Source organism: Salvelinus alpinus, chromosome 13, assembly GCF_045679555.1.
Source record: "Salvelinus alpinus chromosome 13, SLU_Salpinus.1, whole genome shotgun sequence".
NCBI classification, from domain to species: Eukaryota; Metazoa; Chordata; class Actinopteri; order Salmoniformes; family Salmonidae; genus Salvelinus; species Salvelinus alpinus.
This window is the reverse complement of record NC_092098.1, coordinates 6,645,967-6,664,972: the sequence shown is the minus strand read 5'-3', so window position 1 is coordinate 6,664,972 and position 19,006 is coordinate 6,645,967. Positions and strand designations below refer to the sequence as shown.

Sequence of the window (19,006 nt, the reverse complement as noted above, 5' to 3'; positions counted from 1 at the left end):
GCCGCAATATTGGCCGAAAAATGCGTTTACATTTTTCCACATAAATACGGAATAAAATCATAAATAGTTCTTACTTTTGGACGAGCTTCCATCAGAATCTTGGGCAAGGTGTCCTTTTGTCCAAAAGAATCGTTGCTTTGTTGTAAAACGTCCACTTCAACTTCGGAACTAGCAGCTAACAGTAGCTACCTGGCACACATGTCCAAATCCTCAAACGCAATACTACGAAAATTCCGAAAATAGCAATATACTCGCATAAACTGATATAAATCGGTTTCAAATAACTTCGTTATGATGTTTCTAACACCTATTTCGAATTAAATCACAGACGGACATATCTTAGCCCGATAACAAGAGCTATTCAACATGCCATTCTGATGTCCCCTCTTGCGCCTTGGCGAGCGTCCAAAAGAACGTACATGTCACTCCATTGCCTTTTATAAACTCTGAGAAATACGTAGAGATTCCATTCCACTTCTCATTGGTTACTGACATCCAGGGGAAGGCGGGTGCAGTTCATTTCGATCCATAGGGCACACACAGAGTTTTAAACTGATCCGAGATCAGAGCCTAGTTTTCAGACCTTCGCATGTCCTGTCATGATTTTCGCTGTAGAAAGAGTTCTGGTTCACCCACAGACATAATTCAAACGGTTTTAGAAACTAGAGATTGTTTTCTATCCAATAGTAATAATAATATGCATATTGTACGAGCAAGAATTGAGTACGAGGCAGTTTAATTTGGAGTGACAAGAAGTAATGATGGACTGTTGTTTCTCTTTGCTTATTTGAGTTGTTCTTGACATATTATGGACTTGGTCTTTTACCAAATAGGGCTATCTTCTGTATACCATCCCTACCTTGTCACAACACAACTGATTTGCTCAAATGCATTAAGAAGAAAATAAATTCCACAAATTAACTTTTATCAAGGCACAGCTGTTAATAGAAATGCATTCCAGGTGGCTACCTCATGAAGCTGGTTGAGAGAATGCCAAGAGTGTGCAACGCTGTCATCAAGGCAAAGGGTGGCTACTTTGAAGAATCTAAAATCTTCCTTTTTTTAAAATTTGTTTAACACTTTTTTCATTACTACATGATTTCATATGTGTCATTTCATAGCGTTGATGTCTTCACTATTATTCTACAACGTAGGAAATAGTCAAAATAAAGAAAAACCCTTGAATGAGTAGGTGTTTCCAAACATTTGACTGGTGCTGTATGTATAATGAGAAAAGAGAAGCTACATGTATCTAATTATCAGGGGCACAACTTTGGTTTCAGAAGTGGGGGTCAGAGGGTCCTCCCTTTTATGGGGGTAGCTAAAGGTAATTTCCTGAATGTCTACACAATCTAATATGACCTATGGCCCTTTTAGCCGTCTCTATTTAGAACAACAAAAAGTGAGCAAAAATGCCCACGGTCATCAAGCTAGGAAAGAGACCATTATTAAATATATTTAAATGATTGATAAGACTTAACTATATTAATGACAATTCAATAATCAATATTAACCAATAGCCTAACAAATGAACAACACTTACAAATAAAGTACAAAGACTTAACTTTTGATTGTCTTTGATTGTCTCTTCCCAACACAACTTCCTTCCCAATCTTTTTTTTTTATGTCTCAATGGAAAGGTTTGGAAATCAAAAGTTTCATAAAAACACACATACACCTCCTACACATTAACACACAGAAACAGTATATCCTCCATATAACTCATATCATAAGCCTAATAGTACTGTAGAGCTATTTTTACTTGCACACAATATAGCTGGGTCACCCCGTCCTGCTCCTAGGGGTCCACGGTCCTGCAGCTCCCCAACCCAACACACCCCATTCAGCTTTAAGATCTTAGTGAAACATTCATTATTGCTTTCAGGTGTGTTAGGCCAGAGTGACAACCAACAGTATGTCAGAACCCCAGGGCCAGGACTGAGCAGCCCAACAGCTAGGGATTGCCTACAGTAAATAGGTATCTCTCCTGACGTGGGCCTGTTTTCAATATAGACTCCTTTTGTCATACAGTATTCCATATAAGGAATCCAGACCTTATGAAAGTTGCACAGTGTACCCTTAGTCTTGTAATAAATCAAATCTAGTGATACATAACTTGACATTTCTGCCATTCATTATGACATTGTGGGAGGATAACCAACCTTCCAATTAATGACAATACATTATAAATGCTAGGTTACACAGTTTCTACTGATAACAGTCTCCAGTATCAACATTTCCAATCAAACAAAAACAGGGAGAATCTGTAGACATGTTGAGATAAAAGAACATACTATTTGCCAGCATTCAGCCAGCGTTCACAAGACCATAACATTTGCAAATATGTCCCCTTTTGTGTTTTACACCTCCAGAAGAATAATTACTTTTCTGAGTGCATAATATTCAGATTCACTGGTATATAGTTAGTGAAGCACGGGGGTGGCAGAATCATGTTGTGGGGATGCTTTGCTGCAGGAGGGACTGGTGCACTTAACAAAATAGATGGCATCATGAGGGAGGAAAATGATGTGGATATATTGAAGCAACATCTCAAGACATCAGTCAGGAAGTTGAAACTTACTCGCAAATGGGTCTTCCAAATGGACAATTACCCTAAGCATACTTCCAAAGTTGTGGCAAAATGGCTTAAGGACAACAAAGTCAAGGTACTGGAGTGGCCATCACAAAGCCCTGACCTCAATCCCATAGAAAAATTGTGGGCAGAACTGAAAAAGCATGTGCGAGCAAGGAGACCTACAAACCTGACTCAGTTACACCAGCTCTGTCAGAAGGAATGTGCCAAAATTCACCCAACTTATTGTGGGAAGCTTGTGGAAGGCTATCCGAAACGTTTGACTCAAGTTAATCGATTTAAAGGCAATGCTACCAAATACTAATTGAGTGTATGTAAACTTCTGACCCACTGGGAATGTGATGAAAGAAATAAAAGCTGAAATAAATAATTCTCTCTACTATTATTCTAACATTTCACATTCTTAAAATAAAGTGGTGATCCTAACTGACTTAAGACAGGGAATTTTTACTAGGATTAAATGTCATGAATTGTGAAAAACTGAGTTTAAATGTATTTGGCTAAGGTGTATGTAAACGTCCGACTTCAACTGTACCTGTATTAATTCATCATCATCAATAGCTTCGCCCAGGTCTTCCTCACATTTTTGTTTTACATGTTTTGTGTCATCGGGAAAAGCCACTGCAACCCTTGATACAGTTTGGAAATCAACTTTAGAGGTTTGTCACACTGCCTTAAAATCTTTGAAGCATCTTGCTTGTCCAGTGTTTGCTGCACTGAGAGAATAAAGTGTTGTATCTGCAAAGGTTCACCTCTGCACAGTCACAGACTGGTCTTCCCTGGCTGCCTGACCCTGATGAGACCCCTGTCACCATCTGATCCTGATCCTCCAGAGAAAGGCATGACAAAGAATTATCATGGTATACATTTATACATAATATTATCCAAGAATAGAATCAATAGTTCAATAATTGAAATGACCATTATTCCCAGATCCCAGACTGTAGTCAACCCATCAACTCAAGATGGATCTTTGTATCCATTCACTGATTGTTATGGTATACTGCAAAATTCACCTGAGCTCTGTAGACTGGTCTTCCCTGGCTGTCTGACCCTGCTGGGATACCTGTCACCATCTGATCCTGCTAAAACATTGTCAGGACTCTCCTGTGAGGATCCAAAGGATCAGGTTACAGTGTATCAGCGCTACAGAACTCCCTCTCTTCCCCAGAGGGGGCTGGGGGGAGGGTGGATGTGGGGGTTTTATGACACCTCACGCCCATCGTAAATTGTAAGGCAGTAGACGATTTCTGCTCCAGCATGGGTGACTGGAATATCTTAGTGTCCTATGAAAAGCTCACAGCCCAAAACTAGAACATCAAACAATGGACACGGGGACACTATATTTCATCCTCCGAATGCTGGTAATGATAAGAGATGGAATGTGGAAGTTGAATGTCTATTTTGTGACGTCATTAAAAGTTAAATGAAGACGTTATGATGAAAACATTGTAACTGGAAGAGTTTTCATAATGTGTATATGATGTTTACACACTTTACGTTGTTTCGAAAATATCCAGATTAAAGAGAATGTTTTTGTAAAGATGAACTGTGATTTTAGTTGTCTAAACTAGATCATAGTAAATTGTGATACCTTGCCTCGTAACGAGCTACGCCCCAGGGATCCCAGAGAGCCTGCCACCCCTTTCTACCCGAAGGTATAAAGCATTTGAGTTAAGAATTAACATACCAGACTAGGATGACCACGCGCTGCGGCCGAGGTCTACGATTAGTCACGACCCCAAAACGCAACACGAAGTTGAAGAAGACAAAGGAACCTCTTATAGAACAAGTACGAGTAAACAGACAACTAAGAGAAAGGACATTGTGACATCTTGTGGACAATCAGAGACTTACACCTGAGAACGAAAGACCAGGCCCAACAGAGATACCCAACAGAGCAAACCATTTTTAGATTGTAAATCAGTCTTGCCAGCTATCTAAATTTGTAGTAATCCTGGCCCAATTCCCGACTGGTCACACAGGGCACGTGCCCAGGGGCCCTGACCTCCAGGGTGCCCCCATTCGATTTAGTTAGTCACTCTGATTCAGAGGGGTTGGGTTAAATGCGGAAGACACATTTCAGTTAAATGCATTCAGTTGTACAATTGACTAGGTATTCCCCCTTTTCCTTTCCTTTCTTACTCAGATATCATTGCATAATGTAAGTCATGGCAAAACGGGCTAGAGCTGGCCCTGGCTTAGATCTTTGACAACATGTGAACTATATTTAGTCTCTACGTAAATACTTTTGCACAATGAGCACTTGTTGTCTCTCAAATAGATCATTACAGTAGCTGCTTAGCTAGCTAGCGAATTTTGTGTCATATTAGCATGGACATTGCATGAGTCAAAACACCTCAAAACACGACATGGTATCGATAACAAGATACAACAAGCTGAAACTAGCCACCTAAGATTCCCCGCATGGCAGATTCTTGTCCTTGTTGCTAGCTATCTGACCATTCAGAATCGTAACACCACACGGCCTTCTGCCTCATCGATGCGCGAGCATCATTTTCATGACTTTGTCAGCCAACCCAAAATAAAGGAAACACCAACATAACGTGTCTTAATAGGGTTTTGAGCCACCAGAACAGCTTAAATTGCCTTGGATACTAGAAGTGTCTGGAACTGTATTGGAGCGATTACACACAATTCTTCCACGAGAAATTAGATCATTTGGTGATTTGTTGATGGTTGTGGAAAATGCTGTCTCAGTCGTCGCCCCAAAATGTCCAATAAGGTTTCAATTGGGTTGAGATCTGGTGAATGAGAAACACACACACACACACACACACACACACACACACACACACACACACACACACACACACACACACACACACACACACACACACACACACACACACACACACACACACACACACACACACACACACACACACACACACACACACACACACTCTCTTTTAAATCCCCTATGCTCCATTGAGACCCCTCTTTCAAAGTCACTGAGAAATCTTCTTCTAGCCATGGTAGCCAAAATAATGTGCAACTGGGCATTTTATACATGACCCTAAGCATGATGAGATTGCTTAATTAACTCAAGCGCCTGCTTTCAATATACTTTGTATCCCTCATTTACTCAAGCATTTCCTTTATTTTGGCAGTTCCTCTATGTCCCTGCTAATATGGCTACAAATACCATCAATCAACTTGTCTGTGTAATGCACAGCGTAATATGCAATCAAATAAATTGCTTATTAACAGGGGTGAACGTACCACACAGTCCTATTTTACCATGCACATAACACGATGGAGATTGTAAAGGCACGGAATACATATTTTAAAGGCTGCAGTGGCCACATCTTCACATGCAGACCTGGCATGTAATAAAAAGAGATGGGTTATGTGCTTTGGTGAGACGTCGCATATTTGAAGCGTGGTTGAGGGATCTGGGTAATGTCTTGAATACATGTTTCGACAGCTGCCGGACTCAAATGCTCAGTAAATTATAGAAGCCATAGCTAAAATACCTGCAGGAGGTGAGGGCAGCAGAAGAGGCTCAAGATTATGATTGCTTTTTTTCTACTTAAGGATGGCACATCTTTTTGTGGGGTTTTAGCAATTCTACAGTATGTCGATTAATGTCACTGTGTATAATTTAGAGAATAAAGAGCTATTTTCAACTCAACTTGAAATATATATGGTTGGGTAGAGCATGGCACTTGCAACACCAAGATCGTTGTTTTCGATTGGTGGTCATGTAGGAACAGCATGAGTAAGTAGCTTTTTTGTCTGCTAAATGGCATTCATTATTATTATTATTATGTTGTAAGGCTCCATAGACCATGGGAAATTCAAGGTCAGAGGGTGATGGACAGTCTTGATTCCCACACCGATATGTCTTATAACCATTTGTAAAGTTCGTTATCGATTTAAAGTGGCCAAATATGTGCGCTATATCGTTATCACTGTTCCCTGTGAAGTGATAATGTTACATGATACAATAGCTTAATTTCTACATATTACTTTATTACGTTGTGTGTGTGTGAGAGAGAGAGAGAGAGAGAGAGAGAGAGAGAGAGAGAGAGAGAGAGAGAGAGAGAGAGAGAGAGAGAGAGAGAGAGAGAGAGAGAGAGAGAGAGAGAGAGAGAGAGAGAGAGAGAGAGAGAGAGAGAGAGAGAGAGAGAGAGAGCACTTTGCGATCTGTTCCGGAGGGGGTTCGGGGCTGGTAGATCGCATTATCTAGAATCTCAAAGTCCGCCTCTGATGTGCGGTCTTTTTCTTCATACCTGCAATGGATGTTACGCCTGGATTTGCATTCTTTATTATTTTACTGCATTTAATTCACGCGAATGGACTTTATATCTCCAATGGCATAGGTATGTGTGATTGATGGTTTTATACGTTTGATACAATTATGTAAAGCTTAGGCTTTAATAACCTAGGTAGGCTACCACCCTTGCGAAAATAATCTGATCACGATTCGATCTTGGAGCATGTCAAATTCACACAGGTTATGTCGTAGCCTATACAAGTTCAATAACATTTTACATAAACAGAAATATCGTTGAGTACCTATGGTAGTTTTTTTTGCAGTGTCTCAGTACGTTTCCCTTTCTTTTGCATGAGACCAACTTTTTCCACATTTCTTTTTCATTCAAACACAGTTTACGTGCGCTCAATTTCAGCATCTGAAGAACATTCCAATGGAACATAGATCATGCACTATTGATTCAAATTCGTTATATATATATAGTCGTATGAATTAGCAAATGTATTGTTAAAGTTTTTATAGCAGTTATAGCTTAAGTTAACCTAAAAACGACCGTCTCCAAATAAGCCATTGCATTTGACTAGTAAAATAAATGGTTGGAATGAAATTCAACTTTACGCTTCAATTTGATTTGACATTTGTAATTACCTGATTTCATGAATATCGACCTCAGTTATTCTTCATAGTTGACAGCTTTAATCATCACCCGGTCTTGACATGTGCTTGTATGCGTGCTGGGTCACAGCTTCCAACCAAAACTGTCGCAACTCGCAAGTAGACAATAGATGCAGTCATGCATATAAATTGATGCGTTTGCTCTGAACTTGGACGAGACGAGCGTGCTCATCTGCGCGCGAACGGGCGTGAACACAGGGGCACACCGACGTTTTTTGTTGTTGTTGATAGGCCTATTAGTCAATGCTCATTATTGCCTGTGGTTTATTGATAAGGTAGGAAATATACCAAAGTCAGTTGGGGTTGTAAAATGTGTCAGCGATAGATTCACATTTTATGATATAATGTGTTTATAAAGTTAGACCCAGCATAAGTTTTGACCTATGCTATAGCAGTGGATGCTGGTGGGAGGAGCTATAGGAGGATGGGCTCATTGTAATAGCTGGAATGGAATTTATGGAATATATCAAACATATCAAACATGTGGAAACCACATGTTTGACACTATTCCACTTCAGCCATTACAATGAGCCTGTCCTCCAATAGCTCCTCTCACCAGCCTCCACTGTGCTATTGATACTATAGACACACACACATGCATGTGCCTGTGCATGTGTGTGTATGAGGGGGGGGACTGTTTGAGTGCATCTGTGCTCCTGTGCACGATTATGTGTGTATTGATCAGTGTGTGATTCTGTCTCTCCCTGTGTATACAGAATCTCTGCAGCATGTCCTGAGGGAGTATGGCGTTGTTAAGCCTGTGAACACTGATTCCGAGGGCCGCTTCCTCTCAGGTGCTGTCTCTGCACCTCAACTGGACAGCCAGCACCAGCAGGCCCACAGACGCTGGAGAAGAGAGGCTGCAGCCGCCTCAGACCCCAGCCATGGAGACCTGGAGGAGGGAGAGGGTACAGCCAGGCACAGGGAGACACTCTTCTACAATGTCACTGTGTTCGGCCAGGAGCTCCACCTACGCCTGCACCTCAACTCCAGGCTGGTGGTCCCCGGAGCTAAGGTGGAGTGGCACGAGGAGGGAAGCCAGACCACCTATGAGCCTCTACGGGACAGCGACTGCTTTTATGTAGGAGAGGTCACCAACGTCAGGGACACATCCGTCGCTATCAGCAACTGTGATGGCCTGGTAAGTGCTGCACTGTTGATAAATGTGTCCCTCATGTATAGGTGTTACACTGATATTGCTCCTGTAGAACTGTATTAGGTACAGATGATAGACAAAGGGGCAATCCCATAGTATTGAAGGTGGCTAGACTTATGTCATCCAAAAAGACAGGAGAGGTTGGAGAGTTGAACCTCTGGCACATTGTTGTGGTTGTGTATCTCTGCACAGAAGGACTGAAGTGTTTTTTTATGTAGGCAGATGTTATTCATAATTGTGCATGTGAAATATAGGACTGTAAAAAACAAAAGCAGCATACGTAATCTCATGTCAGACTTCTCTTTCCCTGCTTGGCATTGCTGGTTGGCCTCCAGCAGGCAGGGCGGCAGTATTCAGTATGCAGGTCTCTGTGTTGAGGGAGGGAGCGAGGCCCAGTGGAGCTGTAAGTCCCTGGAGGCTTACGCCTCATATCCCAGACAGCTACTTTATCCACTCCTCTTTCCCTCCCACCCAGCTGGAATAAAACCACATATCTTAATGATGACATGAAATAGTTTAGCCAAAGCCCCCACCCCGTCTTAAAGATACACAGAGCACTCATTGCAGAGTAGTACTCTCTCAAGGTGGGTTTCAGACAAGTCTGAATTTAGAATTAGCAATAAAGTAAACCATTTGTTAAAAACACACCACTGTGTTTTTCTCTCTTTAACCCCCGTGTCATCTGAACAAAACACACTTGCAGTGATGTGATCAGAACTGTCCAATAAACAAGTCCAGACTATGGTGTCAGAAAACAACTGTCAAGAGAAAGACCGGTATCCAAACATGGACAGTCTCATTGCTGAGTTTCTGTCTGTGACTGTGAGTGACTTGTAGTACTCTTTCCTCTCTGTGAGGAGTGTTACATTTCTCTGCTTGGAGCACATAGCACCACAGCATGTCCATACAGAGTACTGTCTGTGTTGTGACAGACGAGTGCAGGTTCTCTATTTAATCCCTCAGTCCACATACAGTCTCTCGGAAAGTATTCAGACCCCTTGACTTTTTCCGCATTTTGTTATATGTTACAGCCTTGTTATAAAATGTATTAAATCGTTTTTTTCCTCATCAATCTACGCAGAATAACCCCTAATGACAAAGCAAAAACAGGTTTTTAGAAACACAACACCATACACGTGGTCTGCAGTCGTGAGGCTGGTTAGATGTACTGTCAAATTCTCTAAAACGACGTCGGAGGCGGCTTATGGTAGAGAAATGAACATTCAATTCTCTGGAAACAGCTCTGGTGGACATTTCTGCAGAGCATGCCAATTGGATACTCCCTCAAAACTTGAGACATCTGTGGCATTGTGTTGTGTGACAAAACTGTCCGTTTTAGAGTGGCCTTTTACTGTCCCCAGCACAAGGTGCACCTGTGAAATGATCATGCTGTTTAATCAACTTGATATGCCACACCTGTGAGGGGGATGGATTATCTTGGCGAAGAAGAAATGCTCTCTAACAGGGATCTAAACACATTTATGCACAACATTTGAGAGAAATATGCTTTTTGTACATATGGAACATTTCATGGATTTATTATTGAAACATGGGACTAACACTTTACATGTTTCATTGCTATTTTTGTTCAGTGTGGGTTACTCTACTGCATAATAATTACAATTTACAAGTGGAGTCGGCTAGGAACATTACAGAACTAAGATGTAATTCTAAATTACATAGACAAGTTGAACAATATAGGCCACCTACTGTGGTGCCACAGTAGTGTCGTTATCTGCTTGATCTCTTGCAGTGCAAACACTTGCCTGTTTAAAGTTGATCCTCAGCAACTATAGGGTTGAATAAATTCGCCATCAAAAAGTTGCAATAGTAAACTCCACATCCTTAATGAAAACACTCAGCCAGCTAGCAACTCCAACAAAGTTTGCAAGAGGATGAAGGTTTGTTTGGCTATAGGTTAATCACCCACTGGTAGACTATGCAGATTTGCAAGCAATGCGTGTGTGGATCTATCTGTTTGTGAGCCAGCTAAATTAGCTTACCAGTAGACCGAGCGGGCTTTTGTGAATATTATCCATAGTGTCCAGCATGCTGCTGGCACTGGTCATGCTGAGAAGTCTGAAATATGGTCCAACTAGCAAGTGTTGCACTAGGAAAATATTCTCAATCCCTTGCTGAATGAAAATCGCCCACAATTCCAGTTTTCATTCAGAAGCTCAAGCAAGCAACATCAAAGCAATTTTGTAACGACAAACCCACCAGTGTTTTCAAATCTGTGCCCTGGCCTATCGTCAGCTGTCGCACAGACAGGCAGACGTACAGACGGACTGACAGCCAGGAGCCACATTTATTTGTCAGCTAAACTACATGTTTATTCCGTATCACTCAACTCTCATTTTATGTGTCTCGTTTGTATTGAGAGGATATAGCTAGATATATATTGTTGATGTGTTGCTGTTTTATTTATGTTTTTATTTTTTTATTTCACCTTTGTTTAACCAGGTAGGCCAGTCGAGAACCAGTTCTCATTTACAACTGCAACCTGGCCAAGATAAAGCAAAGCAGTGCGACAAAAACAACAATGCAGAGTTACACATAAACAAAAGTACAGTCAGTAACACAATGGAAAAATCTATGTACAGAGTGTGCAAATGTAGAAGAGTAGGGAGGTAAGGCAATACATAGGCCATAGAGGCGAAATAATTACAATTTAGCATTAACACTGGAGTGATAGATGTGCAGATGATGATGTGCAAGTAGAGATACTGGGGTGCAAAAGAGCAAGAGGATAAGTAACAATATGGGGATGAGGTAGTTGGGTGTGCTATTTACATATTGGCTGTGTAAAAGTACAGTGATCTGTAAGCTGCTCTGACAGCTGATGCTTAAAGTTAGAGAGGGAGATAAAGGACTCCAACTTCAGTGATTTTTGCAATTAGTTCCAGTCATTGGCAGCAGAGAACTGGAAGGAAAAGCAGCCAAAGAGGTGCTGGTTTTGGGGGTGACCAGTGAAATATACCTGCTGGAGCGTGTGCTGCGGGTGGGAGTTGCTATGGTGACCAGTGAGCTGAGATAAGGCGGGGCTTTACCTAGCAAAGACTTATAGATGACCTGGAGCCAGTGGGTTTGGTGACAAATATGAAGTGAGGGCCAGCCAACGAGAGCATACAGGTCGCAGTGGTGGGTAGTATATGGGGCTTTGGTGACAAAACGGATGGCACTGTGATAGACTGCATCCAATTTGTTGAGTAGAGTGTTGAAGGCTATTTTATAGATGACATCGCCAAAGTCAAGGATCGGTAGGATAGTCAGTTTTACAAGGGTATATTTGGCAGCATGACTGAAGGAGGCTTTGTTGCGAAATAGAAAGCCAATTCTAGATTTAACTTTGGATTGGAGATGCTTAATGTGAGTCTGGATGGAGAGTTTACAGTCTAACCAAACACCTAGGTATTTGTAGTTGTCCACATATTCTATGTCAGAACCGTCCAGAGTAGTGATGCTGGTCGGTCGGGCGATTGTAGGTAGCAATCGGTTGAAAAGCATGCATTTAGTTTTACTAGCATTTAAAAGCAGTTGGAGGCCAAGGAAGGAGTGTTGTATGGCATTGTAGCTCATCTGGAGGTTTGTTAACACAGTGTCCAAAGAAGGGCCAGATGTATACATAACGGTGTCATCTGCGTAGAGGTGGATCAGAGAATCACCAGCAGCAAGATTGACATCATTGATATATACAGAGAAAAGAGTAGGCCCGAGAATTGAACCCTGTGGCACCCCCATAGAGACTGCCAGAGGTCCGGACAACAGGCCCTCCGATTTGACACACTGAACTCTATCTGAGAAGTAGTTGGTGAACCAGGCGAGGGAGTGATTTGAGAAGTTAAGGCTATGGAGTCTGCTGATGAGAATGCGGTGATTGACAGAGTCGAAAGCCTTGACCAGGTCGATGAAGACGGCTGCACAATACTGTCTTTTATCGATAGCGGTTATGATATCGTTTAGGACCTTGAGCGTGGTTGAGGTGCACTCCTGACCAGCTCGGAAGCCAGATTGCATAGTGGAGAAGGTACAGTGGGATTCAAAATGGTCATTGAAAATAAGAATGTGTTCTTAACTGACTGCCTAGTTAAATAAAGGTAAAATAAAAATATATAAATATAGATCTATAACAGTTTGGGTCAAGAGTGTCTCCCCCTTTGAAGAGGGGGATGACCGCGGCGGCGTTTCAATCTTTGGGGATCTCAGACGATACGAAAGAGAGGTTGAACAGGCTAGTAATAGGGGTTGCAACAATTTTGGCAGATCATTTTAGAAAGAGAGGGTCCAGATTGTCTAGCTCAGCTGTTTTGTAAGGATCCAGATTTTGCAGCTCTTTCTGAACATCGGCTATCTGGATTTGGGTGAAGGTGAAATAGGTATGCTTGGGCAAGTTGCTGTGAGGGGTGCTGAGCTGTTGGCCGGGGTCGGGGTAGCCAGGTGGAAAGCATGGCCAGCCGTAGAAAAATGCTTATTGAAATGATCGATTATCGTGGATTTATCAGTGGTGACAGTGTTTCCTAGCCTCAGAGCAGTGGGCAGCTGGGAGGAGGTGCTCTTATTCTCCATGGACTTTACAGTGTCCCAACATTTTTGGAATTAGTGCTACAGGATGCAAATTTCTGTTTGAAAAAGCTATCCTTAGCTTTCCTAACTGACTGAGTATATTGGTTCCTGACTTCCCTGAAAAGTTGCATATCACGGGGGCTATTCGATGCTAATGCAGAACGCCACAGGATGTTTTTGTGCTGGTCAAGGGCAGTCAAGTATGGGGTGAACCAAGGGCTATATCTGTTCTTAGTTCTACATTTTTTTTAATGGGGCATGCTTATTTAAGATGGTGAGGAAAGCACTTTTAAAGAGCAACCAGGCATCCTCTACTGACGGGATGAGATCAGTGTCCTTTCAGGATACTCGGGCAAGGTTGATTAGAAAGGCCTGCTTGCTGAAGTGTTTTAGGGAGTGTTTTAAGTGTTTTAGACAGTGTTTTAGACAGTGACGAGGAGTGGTCGTTTGACCGCGGACCCATTACGGACGCAGGCAATGAGGCAGTGATCGCTGAGATCCTGGTTGAAGACAGCAGAGGTGTATTTAGTGTGCAGGTTGGTCAGGATGATATCTATGAGGGTGCCCGCGTTTACGGATTTAGGGTGGTACCTGGTAGGTTCCTTGATCATTTGTGTGAGATTGAGGGCATCTAGTTTAGATTGTAGGACAGCCGGGGTGTTAAGCATGTCTCAGTTTAGGTCACCTAACAATACGAACTCTGATGATAGATGGGGAGCAATCCTGGATGGGGGGCAATCCTGGATGGATCAGTAGTCCTGGATGGATCAGATGGACAGATAGAAGGTGCGCAAGAGAAATTATCAATAGGACTATGCGTCATAATTACCAGGAGAAACCTTACCTGCAGTTTGTAAACAATAATTCATAAAACCTTCACATGTATCACTTTGAAGTGATCCAAATGGCAAATACATATTTTGTCTATACACTTCAAGATATAATATACCAGAAAAAAAGTGACATTTAATTTGGGACTTACTGAGTCGGGTTTTAAGGCCCTAGGTCTTCTCATCGTCTGCTCTATGTTCTCCACACATCCCTCTGCATGGCCATGGTATTGCAGGCCAGGCATGAGTATCATCATTAGCAGACTGCACCATGCCAGAGCCGAGCAGGCCGCCACCCCTGCTAAGTGAGAACTGAGTAGGAGGTGCACTACAAGTGTCCGCTTCAGACATCCAGCAGAGGCACAAGCTGTTGCCATTGCCGCAGTATCTATAGGAAACTGATATTGGAGAAAGTGACATCCACCAAATTATTATTATTGGGGGGGGGGGGGGGGGGGGCTGAGAAAATCTGTTGTGGCCTATGCTACAGACAGTTGTCATGGAAACCATCCTCTTATGCAATTTGTCCCAAGGGGTCAGCGTGTCAGCTTAGTCTGCGTGCGTGTGCGTGTGTGCGTGTGTGCGTGTATGCGTGCGTACGTGATATCTATCTGTTTTCAATTTTGCGTTTTGATGGTTTCTGTGTTGGTTGAAAATCCTCCATCAATTGCATTATATTAACTGAGTATACAAAACATTTAGAACACCTGCTCCATGACATAGACTGACCAGGTGAATCCAGGTGAAAGCTATGATCTCTTATTGATGTCACTTGTTAAATCCACTTCAATCAGTGTAGATGAAGGGGAGGAGTACTTGAGACAATTCAGACATGGATTGTGTATGTGTGCCATTCAGAGGGTGAATGGGTAAGACAAAACATTTAAGTGCCTTTGAACGGGGTATGGCAGTAGGTGCCAGATGCACCGGTTTGCATCAAGATCTGCTGAGTTTTTCACAGGTATATCAAGAATGGTCCACCACCCAAAGGACATCCAGCCAACTTGACACAACTGTGGGAAGCATTGGAGTCAACATGGACGGGCAAACACGTGGAACACTTTCAAATTGAGGCTGTTCTGAGGACAAAAAGAGAGGTGCAACTCAAGGTGTTCATAATGTTTGGTGTACTCAGCGTATGTCAGTTGTGTATAACCTCCAACATCCAGTTGTTGGGGACTTGGCAGAGGATGCAGCCATCTGTTGACCCCCTCTCTGGTTTGGACCAATAGGAGACACTCTCTTTTGTGGAGCTGAGTGAGCAGTGGAGAGGGGTTAAAGAGGAACACACTTGTCAGCTAGGGCCATTCCAGAATCCCCTGGATCTGGTCTCTATGGATCTATATATCATATATCTATCATATATCTGTGGCCTTTGATGATGCCATTAACATTCCACAAGCCACACTTACCATTGCTACAAGCTGGAGGAAGCAGCATTGAATGATAGAAGTGAGGAGCCCACTGCACAGGCCCATTTCCTTTCCTCTCACCAGAGTTCAGATCTCTTTCTATATAAGTGTGGATGAAAACCTCAGTCTTAATTGTAGGATACAAGAAAGCATTCGTCTTCCTCCACCACTAAGCGCTCATGTGGCCAGTCTGTCTGTCTACCACACTGTCTGTCTATCATGTTGTCTCTCACTGTCTGTCTGTCTGTCTAGTGTCCGCCTTCCCTCTCTCCATCTCTCATCCATCTGGCTGAATGCCCAGTCCAGCAGGCTGTGTGTTACATTACCGTTTCAAAGTGACATATTGGCGCTCTTGTCAGGATTTATAGTTGAGATAACAAGCCCAGCTTGAGCGTAAAGAGGATCTTTGAACCGGAAGACACAAGGCCTCTGCTGTAGAGAACAGGTCTAAACACACGAATACAGCTGACCTCCTTAGAGATGTCTTGCCGTGTTTTGTTTTTGTTTGATTCTGTGTCGGCTTTCTTTCAGGGCCGTGATACTTGGTCCAATTATGCAGATGAAAAACATGGAACGTCTTGAAGAATTCCATGACTGACACCGTAGCATTTAGAGTTGTCTATGTATGTCATGGTGTAAAGGAGCACGACCTGGATACGTACAGTAGATGTTTCTGCGGAAAACATTTCAAAGGAAAAGCGTGTCAGGGCACACACAGACAAAGTGTTGAGTGTGACTCTATCCAAATGCAATGTTAAAGTGATGGGCGGGAATGAAAACGAGGAGTTGGGTCTTGATAGTTCCCTCCGGTCCTGTCTGTAGTTACAGTATGCGATGTGATCTCAGCCACCTGGCTTGGCCAGTCCCTGCAGGAGTTGCGGTCTCCAAAAGGAAAACCGCAGTGTGGATGTTAGTGTTACGTTCCCCAGTTTCTGTGTTGAAGTTTCTATTTGAGTGTGTGTGTTTCAGGAGATGGCTTCCTGGAATTTCTCCCCAAGCAGCTGATTGGTCGGCCCCAATGGATGATTGGAGAGCTGACCCCGCCCCCTCGTCAAGATGCAGCTGTCTCTAATTACCATTGCCACCTGAAGCTATATAAAAGCCAGTGTTCTGTTCAGGAAGGCAGAGATCATTGCTGGAGAAGTTGATTGTGATTTCGTGTTGGTTGTTTATCAGAAAGCGTTGGTAGGTACTGTGTTAGTTGTTGCTGGGAGCAGTTGGTATGTTCTGTGTGAGATTGTTGCTCAGCTGGAGCTTATTTGATGTCCTTTGTTTATTAGTTTGTTTGAGTATTGTTTGATTTAACTCAAGAGAGTTCCGAATGGAGGCAATACATGTGAGATCTGACCCGATGACTCAGGACAGTTTAATGTGTGTGCATGCGTCAGTGGCATACAGCAGTTTTGCGGTTCCCCCAGCATCTAAGCTTTTCTTCTAATTCAACACATTTTCCCATGGGGCAAAGAGAAAATGTTTTAAAGTAAATTTTCTGCAATTAAACACATTATAATGGTTGAGGAAAATGTCCAGTTTTATAACTACTATTCTACATTTTTGCAATGAGGCTGAGAGAATTTAGCGTTCTTTAATTACATTTCCTGCTATTCTACACATTTTGGCTATCTGGGGAGGGGGGGCTCCAACCCCTGTTTGGGGCCCCCAGAAGCCATGCCACCCCCCACCCGCTGGCGTGCAGGGGGGAGGGGGGGTTGTGAGAGAGAGGGAGAGGGAGAGCAATATTGTTTGCATTAGACCATGCTTGTGTATATATTGTACTTTAAACAGTTATTGTTTTATTAGGCTTTTATGATTTTAGTCTGTTGAGGTTAACATTGATGTCATTGTGTTGATTCCTGACACCCGTTAGCAGGGCTGGCTGCTGTGAGTTTGATTGTCAGCTTGTAATGAAGAATGAATGCAGCCCAGAAGGGATTTCAGTTTCAATCTATCCATGTCCTATATTTCTGCTTTCAGTGGTTAGCAGAAAAAGGAAAGGGATTACTAGAATGAACATCAACAATCCAACACAAATCACAAGTAGCTTTGGCCCGTCAGTCAATGCGGGAAATTTCAAGAACTTTTAAAGTTTCTTCAAGTGCAGTCGCAAAAACTATCAAGAGCTATGATGAAACTGGCTCACATGAGGACCGCCACAGGAAAGGAAGAGCCAGAGTTACCTCTGCTGAAGAGGATAAGTTCATTAGAAATTGCAGCCCAAGTAAATGCTTCACAGAGTTCAAGTAATAGATACATCTCAACATCAACTGTTCAGAGGAGCCTGCGTGAATCAGGCCTTCATGGTCGAATTGCAGCAAAGAAACAACTACTAAAGGACACCAATAAGAAGAAGAGGTTTGCTTGGGCCAAGAAACACGAGCAATGGACATTAGACCGGTATCATCTAGAAGGCGAGGTCAATACAGGTGCATCAAAGCAGGGACCGAGAGACTGAAAACAGCTTCTATCTCAAGGCCGTCAGACTGTTAAATAGCCAGCACTAGCCGGCTACCACCCGGTTACTCAACCCTGCACCTTAGAAGCTGCTGCTCTATATACATAGACATGGAATCACTGGTGCTCTATATACATAGACATGGAATCACTGGCTGGTGACAGTTCAGGGCAGGGTACTTGGCGGAGGCCAGCTCTGTCTCTGATACATCATCCAAAGTATAATTAATAACTTTACCTCAAAGCTCAAAGGGACATTCAGTGTTAGCTTTTTTTAATAACACATCTTCCAATAGGTGCCCTTTTTGCGAGGCATTGGAAAACCTCCCTGGTCTTTGTGGTTGAATCTGTGTTTGAAATTCACTTCTCGACTGAGGGACCTTACAGATAATTGTGTGTGTGGGGTACAGAGATGAGGCAGTCGTTTAAAAATCGTGTTAAACAGTATTTTTGCACACAGAGTGAGTGCATGCAACTTATTATATGAGTTGCTAAGGAAATGTTTACTTTAGGCTTGACATAAGGGGTTGAATATTATTGACTCAGTTTTTCATTTTTTATAAAAAATAAAATAAAAAATAAAAAACACAATTCCGCATTGACATTACGGGGGGTTGTGTGTAGGCCAGTGACCAAAAAATCTAAATTTTATTCATTTCAAATACAGGCTGTAACACAAACAGCAAAATGTGGAAAAAGTCAAAGGGGTGTGAATCATTTCTGAATGCACTGTACAGTATACTTTTTCCATATTTTGTTACGCTACAGCCTTACTCTTTTAAAAGAAAATTCCCCTCATCAATCTACACACAATACCACATAATGACAAAGTGAAAACAGGTTTTTTATTATTTTTGCAAATGCATTCAAAATTAAAACAGAAATACCTTATTTACATAAGTATTCAGACCCTTTGCTATGAGACTCAAAATTGAGCTCAGGTGCATCCTGTTTCCATTGATCATGCGAGCTTCAATGCCATACAACTCTCCTTCCGTGGCCTCCAATTGCTCTTAAATACAAGTAAAACTAAATGCATGCTCTTCAACCGATCGCTGCCTGCACCTGCCCGCCTGTCCAACA

At 42.4% G+C, this 19,006-nt stretch overlaps 1 protein-coding gene across 1 annotated transcript in view; it reads left to right on the top strand.

The window, feature by feature from the left end:
• Positions 1–6,785: 6,785 nt before the first annotated feature.
• Positions 6,786–19,006, top strand: part of LOC139538037 (A disintegrin and metalloproteinase with thrombospondin motifs 2-like) — a 55,351-nt gene continuing 43,130 nt past the window's right edge. The window contains exons 1-2 of the mRNA XM_071339949.1: positions 6,786–6,942; positions 8,228–8,652. Of these exons, the coding sequence (XP_071196050.1) occupies positions 6,858–6,942; positions 8,228–8,652 (510 nt within the window). The 5' untranslated portion in view covers positions 6,786–6,857. The remainder of the gene's footprint in view (positions 6,943–8,227; positions 8,653–19,006) is intronic.